The 13970-nt window shown below is 38.6% G+C and overlaps 1 protein-coding gene across 4 annotated transcripts in view; it reads left to right on the forward strand.

Moving 5' to 3' along the window:
* Positions 1-663: 663 nt before the first annotated feature.
* Positions 664-13970, forward strand: part of gria3a (glutamate receptor, ionotropic, AMPA 3a) — a 37692-nt gene continuing 24385 nt past the window's right edge. For all 4 annotated transcript variants that reach the window (XR_013821352.1, XM_079872523.1, XM_079872524.1 and 1 more), the window contains exons 1-8: positions 664-1002; positions 1233-1391; positions 6701-6940; positions 11160-11347; positions 12692-12745; positions 12839-13000; positions 13295-13462; positions 13735-13839. Coding sequence is in view for 3 of the 4 variants with exons in the window: in XM_079872523.1 (XP_079728649.1) it covers positions 915-1002; positions 1233-1391; positions 6701-6940; positions 11160-11347; positions 12692-12745; positions 12839-13000; positions 13295-13462; positions 13735-13839 (1164 nt within the window). In the remaining variant the exon portion in view is untranslated. The remainder of the gene's footprint in view (positions 1003-1232; positions 1392-6700; positions 6941-11159; positions 11348-12691; positions 12746-12838; positions 13001-13294; positions 13463-13734; positions 13840-13970) is intronic.

The following is a 13970-nucleotide window of genomic DNA, read 5'->3' on the forward strand; positions in this document are numbered from 1 at the left end:
TCTGAAGCACTCCAGAGACAGACTTCACACACAGTCAACAGCAGTGATCAAACAGATCAGAGGATTAAAATAGAAAAAATATTCTCCTTAATATATGGACAAGACAAAATAGATAAACACGTATGTGAAAATAATAGAATCATAATAGCCATAATAATCACGAAACTGCAAGAGCCTCAGTAGGGGTAAATTCGGAGGGAAAAAATAAAAATTTGGATTGTTTACACATGCAGTGCCGTGTGTTTGGTAAAGACCTCAAGTTAACAGCTTGCAGAGATAACCTTTATTCGACATAAAATATTAATATTCTGTTAAAAAATTCAGGCAGAAGCACCTTACACTCGTTTATCGACACCTATTGTTTTTCGACAGATTCGTACTTTAACACCATATGACTAGCATGCCGGTGTGGGATAGACTATAGTAATGGTCCGGACCTGTGGGCTGCTGTACGTGAACTTTACATTTTTCAGCTCGCGCGCGGTAAAACGTTTGGTCCGAGCGCACAAATGGAGAAGGGATTTGTAGCTGAATATAGGAGGTTTAAACGACGTCTTTGAAGTGGACGGTTCCCAGGGTCGCGTGCCGATTTTTCTGAGCTGTATGCGGACTGCGCACGCGGGTCCGCAGTGGCGGGTTGCGCGCGTGCGTTTGCGCGTACGCGGGTGCTGCTGTTGTAATTTCACGTCACATCAAGTTTGATCAGCGGTCCGATTGGATGATCTACAGCGCTGTCCTGAATTGAGGAGCTCTTGTGCTTGTTTGCTCGTGTTCGGCTCTCGTCCTGTAGCCCGAATGCACCTATCCGGCATCGCGTGAGGGAGTCGGTGCACATCTGGAGGATTTTGTTGTCGCCCTCGCGCCCGGTCTGGATGTTGCGCGCGAGCTGAAGAATTCTAGAGGTCGGAGACAAAATGCGGCGCCGAGCGCACGCGAGCGTCCTGCTCCTGCCGTGGCTTGTGCTGCAAACACAGGCAGGCTTTCCAAACCAGATCAATATCGGTAAGTGATTTGATTATTTATTGCTCAAAACATAAAACATTTCCCCTTGTACGCGTGCTGATCCTCATCTACCTGCTGCATCACCCACATATTCTTAATTCGAGAAGTTTGCACCTCTAGCGCCAAACAGAGTGTGAATTATATGAATGGCACTGCTACTATCCCTCACTCGAACAAGTGTAAATTCAGGTAGATGTTCTTAACTCATCTGATTCTGATCTCACATACAGGTGGTCTCTTCATGCGCTCCACGGTTCAGGAACACAGCGCGTTCCGCTTCGCCGTTCAGCTCTACAACACCAATCAGAACGTCACTGAGAAACCCTTTCACCTGAATTATAACGTGGACAATCTGGAGTCGTCCAATAGCTTCTCAGTCACGCACGCGTGTGAGTCTATGCTCTTTTTTTCCTACATGCAATTCTGCACCTGTTCTCCTTTAAGTGTTCATAACGATACACTTCATATCATATATATATATATATATATATCATCATAGATATTATAGGAAGACTTAGAAAAGACTTGTTCTTGCGCTCTTTGAGAATAAAAGCTCCTAATTCTCACCAAAGATGTAGGCTTGCTTTGCAAGGACATATTGTGAGGAGGCAGGAGACAACCCTCAGATTCTAATTTCTAAAACAAACAGAAACAATTCGAGCAATGAGTCACAGGACCTTGATCATTTTCACAATGTAGGTGTTGAGAAAATTCAATTGCGTGGATGTCTCATAGTACATGCATGTTTCCATAATTTCTCAGCCCACACCATATAAATAAGACTGTTGATCTGTCCTGTTTCTAATATCTGATAGTATGTCACTGAATCCTATACCGTTTTACCTGTTGTTACAAACTTTAAAGTTCATTGCATGCATTAAGTATGCATTCTTTTTTTCTTTTTTTATCAAGTGGTGTTCTTCTTTCTAGTCTAGCTAGGGGACTAGACGTCAAAAAGCGTCAGCGTTCGTTATGAAGCGCTGCCCCCACACAACTGCTATAAAGACAGATGCTCCATTTTTCTCATTTAAACATTTTCTCCAGTGAATTCATAAAATAAAACACAACCAAATATAAACTGTCATATTTAGTCCTTAAACACAGAGAAAATGTTCAAATGAGAAAAATGGAGCATGTGTAGTGAAAATGTATCATTTTGTTGGAGGTGACAAAAAGCTAATGTTTTAAGCTATTTATTTGTTTTTGATATCAAGAAAAAGAAAATAAAGCGAGTGAAAAAGAAGAAAAAAGAACAAATAAAGACTGATAGTGTGAGAAGTTGGCAAAGAAGAAGAATGGAGAGAATAAAATGTGAAAAACTCTTCTGTGGCACAAGCCTCAGGTCTTTATAATGGAGAGATAAAGAAAAAGGGAGAAGGACTGCGAGAGAAAGAGCGATGATGATGAGTGCAGGCTGACATTTGCACACGTGCCCAAACCAGTGCAAGGGTTAGTGCCCTGCAGTGTGCGTGTGTGTGTGTGAGAGTGAGAGAGCTTTACCATCATTATAAAATGCCTGTTTACAGCTGCTGTCATTACCATTTTGTGTCTCTGACTGGCCTGGCTGCTCATCTGAGCGTGTCTATGTGAGAGACAGTGTTTGTGAGCTTTTGGTTTCCTCTCTTATGGTGTTATTGCTGCAGTCATTGATCTTTCTTCACTGCATTAACACACACACACACACACACTGCTCCAAGCATCAGGTTGGCCGGGCTTTTAAAAACATAAATAAAAAGATTTTCCAAGGCGAGACATATACACATACCTCTCATACTCTGAAGGTGATTTTAAAGTTTAATGAATAATCTGTGGAGATGCTCTTAAAGCTTAAAGTACATATCCAGGAATAACATGACAGGAATGACAAAGTGCTTTAACAGTGATGCAAGAATGGTTCATAAATAGAGACAGACACTTATTTTTCTCTCTGGGGTGGTGTTTGAATCTGAGCACACAAACTTTTGTATGCAGTGCTTTTATTAGTCAGGTGAGCCGGTTTTAGCTCGGACCAGTCGCTCGGTGTTGTGAGTGCGATTTGTGCGTCTAACGGATCCTGCGAGAAAAGGTTTTGACAGCATATGTATGCAGTGACCCTGCTGTTTTAATTGAGGCAATCTGTGTAGTGAAGAGAAAACGGTAGGGGTCAGAGGGTTTGTAAACATGTTATTTTTCACTCTTTTGCTCTCTCTTCCTCCCTCCCTTTCTACTTTCCGTCTTCTCATCATTTTTTTCCTTACTGCTCCCTGAAGCGTTCGAGAGACAGATGAAAAGAAGGGCAGAAAGGTATAAGCAGATGTAACCTGCTTGCTCAGAAAAACAAATGAAGGAGAGAGAGACATGTAATCATTACCTTGTCTCTGTATAATTTCTGCACCACTAGTGTCACCAAAGAGAATTGCAAAAATAACGACGGCATGAAATTGAAATTCACCCTATCTATTTTCTAAATGCATGTTATTAATCTTACTGAACGAAATGCATTTCATAAAAAAAAAAATAATCTTTTTTTTTTTTTTTTTATCAAAATGGCTTGATCTTCTGGTGCAGTGTCACAACTTCTCTCTGGTCGGATTTCTAGTGTCTGACTTCTATAAAATAATTTCGTCCTCATAAACGGCCCACTTTCTTAAAACAGTTTTTGCTAATATAGTACATCACAATACGTAAGAAAATATTTAGGGTGCTCTGATTGATCTGCGACCAATCGCTATCGGCCGATAATCGCAAATCTCTCAATTTGCCAATCTCGTAAACCGATCTCATTACGACTCGCTCCTGCCGTCAGAGGTATGGCATGACATGCAGTGGCACCGTCTCAATCTCTGTCCAGCACGGGTAAAATAATTATTAGATTAGATTCAACTTTATTGTCATTGTGCAGAGTACTAGTACAGAGCCAATGAAACATCTAACCAGTAAAGTACTGCAATCAGTAAATGTGTGTGTGTGTATATATATATATATGGAAGCCTGAAGCCTTGCACTCCTATAATAAGTTTATTTTATTTATATATATATATATATATATATATATATATATATATATATATATATATATATATATATATATATATATATATATATATATATAAATAAACATATAAACATATATATAAAATAAACTTATTATAGGAGTGCAAGGCTTCAGGCTTCACATTTGTGCGCTCGGACCAAACGTTTTATTGCGTGCGAGCAGAAAAATTGAAAGTTGACATACAGCAGCCCACAGGTTCAGACCATTACTATCCCAAGGTTTTTTTTTTTTTTTTTGTGAATTCAATTCAGCGTTTGAAATCAGGCTTGTGCTGTGTGTAAGCTATATGTGCAACAAAATTGCCCCATTGTAAAAACAAAAATGCACTGCATGTTCAAATATGTAGGTGAGATAATTATATTTTTGAAAAATGTCTAAACAATTACCCCTCCTCCCTCAAATAACCCCCATAGCTCATATTTTTTTGGAGGAGAACACAATGCAAATGGCCACAGATATATTGTGCACCTATAGTTGTTATCAAACAGGTTTTTCAAACACTCAAAGCCTCATCTGTAATTGGTCAGACAAACAAAGTCCCACCACGTCATTGGCCTGAGCAAACAAGCTGAGCAATGTTTTGATTGCACTACAGAGCCACAGTGTTTACACTTTTCAGGAAAATCAACCTACACTTAGTTATAGATGACTCTATATAAAGCTGAGTAAAAGAAAATATTGTAACAAAAAAAGTACACTCTTCAGCTTTAAGGACTAAAATGAGAGAGTGAGTAAGAACTGAATGTGTCTTTCTGAACTGCAGTGATCGTTTGGTTTGTTCTATCATGGTGAAAGCAGCTTTCCACCGAGGCGCAATCAATATAGAAAAAGGACAGGACAGGACCACACTCACACACACTGACTAAAACATATACCCCCCCACACAAATACACACTAAAACATATACCCACACAAAAACAGCACTCAATTTGTGTGTAGATATGACGTGTATGGTTATCTTTCTTCTTTGGACTCATTTGATGAATATCCAGTTGGTGAATGGCTTCTGCTATAGTATTCTCCCATAGCAATCTTTGTCAATCACAAATAATTACATTATATTATAATACAGCAGGCTACTGTATATTATATACATTATTAACCAAACTAAACACCAGCTTTAAATACATTTAGTGTGAAGGTGGATTATATCAATATTGCTTTATTCTGTCATGTAACACTTCCTCAAGATTTAATTTTGTGCTTCATTTTCTCACAGTTTGTGCTTACATTGTGCTTCAGTAGAAGTTGCAGTGGCCACTGAGGCTAAATGTGGAAACGTTCATGTGTAGAGTCCATTCAGGACTCGCTTGAACAATTACTAAAACATCCAATAGTGTCAGCAAAAAATATAGGCTATGTGTCTCACTGATCATTGTCCAAGTGCTCTGATTGTTTTTTGTGAAAAGATCCCAATAGTTAATCAGTATTAAAAGTCAAATCATGACGGGCACCATTGTGCTCCTGTGCACCATACAGCCTCCGCCACCTACTGGACTGGAGTGTGAAGTGAGGGGTGGTGCACAGGAAAGAAATGGCAGCCACCACAATTTTAGTGGATAAAAATTCTGCTTATTAAAAAAACACATTTTGATTGACTGCTAATTTAAATATTGAGGATGTTTCCCCTTCAGTCTTTGATGGGTATGGCTCTATGTAAAGGCCTACGTGTGTGTGTGTTTGTATGTAGTTAGTGCTTGCAAAGTTGTTCATTGCTGTTGTTGTTGTTGTTGCTGTTGTTTTTTTGCTGTACCAAAGCTCTCAATTGTGTATGAATATATTTTCTGTGCTGCATGATCATTTGAGCATTATTTTTTTCAAGCGTAGGCTGTGTATGTGTGTGTTTATCTGTGTGTGATGATTTTTAACCTCTGGGCTCTCTGACTAATTTGACATTTGCTTGTATTTTCTTCATTTTCTCCCTCATGCTTACATGCCACATCATTTTTTTGCCTTGCTTTTTTGTTTGTATGTCTTCTGGACACATTTGGGAACATTTGTCCCGTTTGGTCCTTTTCCTAGAATCAACTAACCTCTAATCCTTCCATAGTCGCTTATTCTCTCATATTCTCTTCTTTTCAAGAGGCAGGTGTTTGTGTAAGGCAAAACATAATTTGCTTTTGGAAACAAATAGTTAAAATGTACTCTTTCTGGATAACATATGGCTGTAAATATTCAGTTAATTAGACAGCAAAAGCTGAATTAATGCTTAACACTGACTTTTCTAAGGATTCAATCATGGTTAGGGTCGTGGAGACGTCAGTGAACTCAATCTGTCTACTGTCAGCTTCGCTACATGGTTGCTAGATTTAGAAACATTTGCAGTTTATCTTTAAATAATTTAGATGACAACTGCATTTAGGGTATTTTAAAATAAATAAATAAGACATTTGATTTGGATTTGAGAAGAATGTACGCCATATTGCAATACATGCAGTCTGTGAAATCAAATATGATGTCAAAATCTCTCCATTTTAATAGGCTATTGTCTCTTCAGGTTTTTTTTAAAGACATACTCAGACACACACATACACATACACAAGTACATGTACTCAGTAGGGAGTGTCATAATACAAATCAAAATGCTTGTAAGTTTGTATGCTTAATGTTTGTTTATTTTAAAATGTACTGACTGATGCTTCCATCTCTCTCTTGGTCTGGCAGTCTGTTCTCAGTTCTCCAGGGGTGTGTATGCAATATTTGGATTCTATGACAGGAGGTCAATGAACACATTGACATCGTTCTGCGGCGCTCTGCACACCTCCTTCATCACTCCATCTTTTCCCACGGACACAGATGTGCAGTTTGTCATGCAGATGAGGCCGAGCCTCCGGGGGGCGCTGCTCAGCTTGCTAGCCCATTACAAATGGGAGAAATTTGTCTACCTGTATGACACTGATAGAGGTGAGTAAACACACACACACTCACGTGAACACTATTCAAACAAGTATTCAAACACTAGGAATAGTTCACCCAAAAATGAAAACGCAATAACACAATAGAAGATATTTTGAGAAATGTGTTGTTGTTTTTTATTCAATGAAAGTCAGTGATCACCAAAACTGTTTGATTACCAATGTTCTTCAACATGTCTTGTTTTGTGTTCTGCAGAAGAAAGAAAGTCATACAAATGGTGGTATGAAATTTTTTGGGTGAATTATACCTTTAAAGTTGTAATGAAATGGAGGTAGCGACAGATCTTTTCTTCCATATTGTGACGCCGAGTCAGCATCTTTAAATAGCTTATTGAATGTAACAGCATATTGAAAAATTACAAAAAAAACCCATGGTGGGGATCTCTACATCGGTAGTCAAAAACAAACACATTCAACTGAATTTCTTTTGTAGTGTAGATGCTCATGTGGTTAAATGTGCTCAAACTGATACAAAAGACTGCCTACTAACCTAATATGTAATCATTGAATGAAGGGTAGTGAGAAGTGTTGTGAGTGTTGCACCAAAACAAGCAATTCAAACTTTGCTGTGTTGCACCAAAACACATGGATTACAGTCGAAATCGCAGATGTCTTTCTTTAGCTTTTCATTCACTTCCTTTCTAGATTGCTGGTAATCCGCGTAATATGGGTTCAGTCAGTAGTATTCGTGCACCACAAAAGTGGTGTAGAATGTGACTAAATAAGAGGTGAGTGTCTCAATGAAATCCGATATCGTATTTTAATATCAGGTGTAAACGGTAATTCGTGTGATTGGATGACTGAAAAAGCATCTTAATACCAGGTGGAAACTGGGCCTATAGAATACCAAGTCTGTCAGGGACGCGCACTGACATTTTGGGGGGCAAGTGCTCAAGTGAAAAAAAGGCACCCCTTGTATAATTACTTATAAAATGTAAAGTGTCAAATTGTTGATTAGTTACACTATTTATCACTATACACTATAGGGCTGTTATACCAATTAATTGAAATCAGTATCAACAAAATCCATCTTACAATTTATCAAACATGTAGCCTACACTGCAATTACAATTGCCCAAATAATGTCATGATATTAATGTTCTAAATATAACATTTTGAATATAGAAATGTGAAATGATGGGGAAAAAAAATTAAATGGCGGCAAGTCATAATAAGTGAATCATAGAATGATTCATTCAACCAACTCGTTCAAACCGGCTGATTCTTTCATGAATGAAGCAAGTGTTCACTTTCTGAATGAGTCATTGAACAAAGAACGAAACACCGCTGTGTGTTACTGGGAGACGCAACTTTTCTGCTTAGTTTGGCAAAAAACACTTGTATGAAAAAACTATCACTCTTTTCGTTTGTAAAATAAAGCAAAAACAGTCAAAATTGGCAAAGTTGTGTCTATAAATGAGAAAATAATCAACTTATAGTTTATTGAACTGTTGTATAAAATAAATATCACATTTTGCAATCATGCTGAAGAAAAGAGCACTCTTGCTAGTGTGATATTGCTTAACAATATTATGTTATAAACACAAAATACAAGAACTCATACAAGGGCAATTCATATCTTGAATTTTGGATGCATTTTTATTTATTTTAGTGGTATTTCTGACCTTGTATGACGTTATTTCACGTCAATGGCAGACTAGCTTGTGCTTAAGCTTAAAGGGGCAAAATATATTTGCCCATATTTGCCAAAATCAAAACAAGCCATTTTTTTTGATCTTGAATAAATAAATGCTATGAAACTTGGAGGATGCTTTATTGGTACAAAGACCTCTTATATGTCAAAAGATCAAGGCATATTTGATTTCTCATGTCATGACCCCTTTAATATGGAGGGCTATTGGCTAAGTTAGGCTGGCTGTATTGAGATGTTTAAATAGTGGTTTAATTTCACAGTGGTGACAAACAGTGCCAAGGTTTAGCGCAGACACAATCGTTACCTGGCTGTCACCAATGAAGCAGATCCGGGAGACGTGGATGCTGCTCGCCTGCTCTGCAGAGCGCTGTGGTGACTGTGACGAGGGATGTTGGAGAGGGGGAGGGGCTTGTGCGGTCTCACAGAATTATTAAGAAAAAGTTGTCAGGTACACATGCTGTGTATTGATGCCACGGACCAAATAGAAACAAAAAGTAAAATATACAATAAAATAAAAAGTGTCTAGTTAGAGGCCAAAATGGCAGGTGCTTGAGCACCACTTATAGGGTCTATCTGTGCACGTGCCTGAAGCGTTGTATAGGTCTAATGTCTGCTTTTGTTCACACAAATATTAGAAATCAGATTTTGGCTTGCAAATTACAGCTAAAGCAGTTGACATCACTCCTCATATCAGGTATTGTGACAGCAGAGTCAAACACTGGTATAATTGAGGACCGTTTTCCTCTCTGTTTGTGTTCCAAATCACCTGATGGGCTTACAGCCAACAATCACACTTTTTCCTAGCTTGTTTACTCTGAAGAGAGTGCTTACAGGGACCGTTTAAGATAACGAGAGACTTTGTTATGTTTACTCCAGGGATCCTCCTTAATGGATTAAACCCATCAAACTAATGCACAGAATATTTGGAGTAACTGTGTACTTACAGCTAGAAGTTAATGGAATTTTGTTTGGACCTCCACTTCTTAATACAATAGGCGGCAAAATTCAGAGACCTCATTGATCATGTGAACTCATTTGTACAAAAGGTCAGATTTTCTTCTATTGAAGCACAAGATCATGCTCTTTGGAATCAGATCATTCTCAAATCATGATACAGTGAAGACAGTCTCAATCTGTTACCACCCTTGAAATCATCCACTACACTCAGCAGGGAGTTGTGCTGGTAGTGCCAAACTTTAAATGGTTTTACATCACCACAGGGCTCTTGGATCTGTTAAATATGCTAAACAGTGACGATTAAAAAAAAATCTGCGTGAGATTGTAGCCTTGGCTTGATGGTTCACATAAACATTCAGAGACATCGAGTTGTGATGTTCAGATGGGTGCCGCAATATTTGGCAGAGATGCTCAATAAATAATTCAAAAGGCCAAGTATATAATTTGGAAAATTAATCTGTCAGAGGTTAAGAGATATTTAATGAAGGACTATAAAAGATTTTGTCCATACAGTGGTTAGCAAGACCCTCTTAATTGCTAATGAGGAGCAATGTTTAATTAACTCATAAACCTTTGCAGGTCTGAGCGCTACTATCACATGGCATGTGCCCTTCCTCTTAATAACATGTATGACTTAAAGATTTGAAGTGCTTGTGTGTATGTATGTCATTTGAATTCTCACCTCTCTGCAAGCTGTCAGTCTGGATTAATTGGTCACTGCTAAACAGCCTTGCGGTCTGGCACTCTAGGACGTATGCTAATTAAAATAGTGATTGAGTGTATGTGTGCGCGTGTTGTCCTATAATAAATGTGGTCGCGGGGCTAAAAACGAGATCAAATAGAACAGGGCTGATTTGTGTCCTGTGTGTGTGTATGGCCTTGAGTTGGAGGCGATAAAGGGTGTTATTGCTTTTGTGTTTGCTTTGAATCCTTTAACAGGTTAAGTATACCTGTGGTATGTTGTCTATTAATGCAGAAAATAATCTATCATCTATCTATGTATCTATCTATCTATCTGTATTTTTTGCACCACTTTCCTTAGTGATGTTTTTTTCTTCTCTTGAAGACATATAGGATGGAAAGACTTTTTCCCCAAATTTTTTACGGTAAGCATAGCTTATTTCAGAGCAAACAAAACACTCACTCGCTGAGGCGGGGTGCCTGTCCAGGGGTCTAATATGTGCTGCAGTGGATCTGATGTATTACAGAAGACCTGATCAGTTGCGTAAAATATATTATCTGCATTGGATCTGATCTATAGTGTAACGTATCAGAGAAATACATGAATGAAGGCCAAAAACACACCTGCACAAACATATGCATATGCATAAAATATGTGCGTTCTGCCATTGCATTAGTATCATTGGTGCAGAGTTGCAGTAATTACATTCACCATTTCTCTTTCTCAGCCTTCCCTCCTTTCATCCCTTCAGATTTGCACTGCATCAGCATTTCCTGTGTGTTCTCAAACCAGGAAGAGAAATGAAGCTGTACTTGCTCCATCATTCTGGCCCAATTCTGCCCTGTTACTACATCTGCACAGGCCCGGTGTAGCAGTGTTTTTCACACCATGTATTATTCTCTCTTTTTCTTTCAGGGTTTTCCATCCTACAGGCCATCATGGAATCCGCAGTGATGAATAATTGGCAGGTGACGGCGCGTTCAGTGGGGAACATAGTGGATCCGCTGGAATACCGACGCATTGTTGAAGAAATGGATCGTCGGCAGGAGAAACGCTTCCTTATCGACTGTGAGGTTGAACGCATTAACAGTATTCTAGAGCAGGTAAATAAAAACACATCATTTCATCTGTCTGCCTGTGAGTCTGTTTACAGTGACTGTCTGTCTGTCACAGTGGTGACAATACCTGATCAATACCTTTCCAAAATTCAACTGTCGTTAGCGAATAAGGTGATAAAAATAGTGTGTGTGAAAGCGTGCGTGTGTTTGTCTAAGTAGGGCACAGCGTCCTATAACAAGGGAACAGTGAGAAAACTAAAAATACTCCCTTTCCTCTCATCCAAAAATACAGCTCTCAAAGGTACTGTTACATTCTCCGATTCTGTTTGTCTCTTTCACTTATTCTTTCTCTTTCAGTTTTTTTACCCTCTGTCTATATTTTCCTGTTTTTCCCCCCCACACACTCATATGCATTGAAACAGAGTAGAAAAGAATGTGTGTGCGTGTGTCACTAGGAGGTCACAGAGATAATGAAATCCACAAGTAGATCAATCAGTGCTCAGAGCTCTGCGCTTTCAGCAGACTGGCTGTCTGTTGTTATTTGTAAATCAATAGCTGTGTGTGTGTGTGTGTGTGTGTGTGTGTGTGTGTGTGTGTGTGTGTGTGTGTGTGTGTGTGTGTGTGTGTGTGTGTGTGTGTGTGGTTGTGGTTGGGTCATACCTTTATGTTGTGCTGGCACAGCACTAAAAATTTCAATATTGCCAATGTATTCAAGCACTGCAACTTTGTAGAACAATAAATAATAACACAGTCCTGTGATGTGTGGGAATATGCATTGTAACAGCTCCACAGTTCCCAACAGGTTCAAGCAGGACACAGTTCATTCATATCTGATTACGTAACAATGGGCACTACTGACCTGATTGGTTTAGTGAAAAAACATTTTAAATCTATCTATCCATCTATCTGTGTATATACATTTTCCCTAACATAAATGTTGTGGTTGTGACACTTGACATTTTTCATTTAAAATAAAGTTTTTTTTTTTTTTTATATTTGGCTTTATTTGTGATTTCAAATATTCCATGACGTGGCAGAAACTATTACCCATAAAAATGACAATAAAAGACCTTGTCACTCATGGCCTGTGACTTTTCCCTAGTATTCAGCTATACTAATAATAAAAAGAAAGACGCCATTATTTTTCCCCAGTACACCCCCCCCCCCCCCCCCAATTATTTACTAATAATAAAAAGAAAAACGCAAGCAAACTTTTTCCTTCCTCCGCTGGGACTGCAGAGTGCCCATAGTTACAGAATCACCCTTCTGCAGTTAAGGCTTTTGCATTTTGTTTCCAATTTCGCCTGTCATTCGTTGGTTTTGATATCATGTCCACATAAACTATTAGACATAATGCTAGATGACACTCTTCCATTCTTTTATTTCCAGGTTGTTATCTCAGGAAAGAACGGTCGAGGATATCATTACATCCTGGCTAATCTTGTGAGAAAATACACACACATGCAAAGAGCTCTTATTTCCTAACCTTCTGTGAGTGACCTTTCACTTATGACTATTGGCCATTGCTCTCTGCAGGGGTTTTCTAACATGAGTTTGGATAAGGTGTTTTCAGGCGGAGCAAATATTACCGGATTCCAAATCATAAATTCTGATAGCCCGATTGTGCAGCAGTTTCTCCAGCGCTGGGAGCGGCTCGATGAGAGAGAGTTCCCTGAGTCTAGAAACACTCCCCTAAAGGTCTCTCTCTATATTTCTATGCTTATTTATGTGCATTTGTGATGTGTTTATTTGGGAGTGTGCCACTTGTGAATATGCTTGTATGTGTAATTTATGATAACATATTTTGATGAGTTTAATGTAGCAGTCATGCAGTAGTTTTATTAATCATCTATTTTTTGTTGTTTCTTGCCTATGTTGCTGAAATTCTCCCATACTGCACCTTTATTTAATAGAATATGAGCACTCATTTGGTCTTTCTATACTGATGTTTCCATGGATGCAAACCGTTTGTCTGTTTGTTGTCATGTTTAGTATACATCTGCACTGACACACGATGCCATCCTGGTGATCGCTGAGGCATTTCGGTATTTGAGACGTCAGCGTGTTGATATTTCCCGTCGAGGGAGTGCAGGCGACTGCCTTGCCAACCCGGCCGTACCATGGAGCCAGGGAATCGACATTGAAAGAGCTCTCAAAATGGTAGGAGCGGTCCACAAAGGGCCTCAGACAGAGAGCTGAGAGACTTCTTCTAAGAGTTAGAAAAACAGCAACATTCACATTTTTTTACTATAAATGAATGTTCACTACTGTTTAGATATGCATTTACATTTGTTGAAAAATGTTTATTTTCACCTGTATGGTTAAATGATACCTATATTACCTTTAATAATGTTGCTTCATGCTTTTCTTGTCTTTTTCTTTTGCTTGTTATTTTGTGGGTGTTACTGTTCCTGTGTGCTTTCCTTCTGCAGGTTCAGGTTCAGGGTATGACGGGAAATATTCAGTTCGACTCCTTTGGACGACGATCAAATTACACCATTGATGTTTATGAAATGAAACCGGGAGGAGCCAAAAAGGTTAGTGGCTCTGGAAAGGCAGTTTCTATAAATTCACACAATATTAATGTCACAGTGAAGCCACAAGTCACTTTAGAATTAGAACATTTAGCAGTGCTGAAAATGAGACTATATATATTTATACACTTACC

This window comes from Squalius cephalus (genome assembly GCF_949319135.1).
Source record: "Squalius cephalus genome assembly, chromosome: 5".
In the NCBI taxonomy this organism is placed as follows: Eukaryota; Metazoa; Chordata; class Actinopteri; order Cypriniformes; family Leuciscidae; genus Squalius; species Squalius cephalus.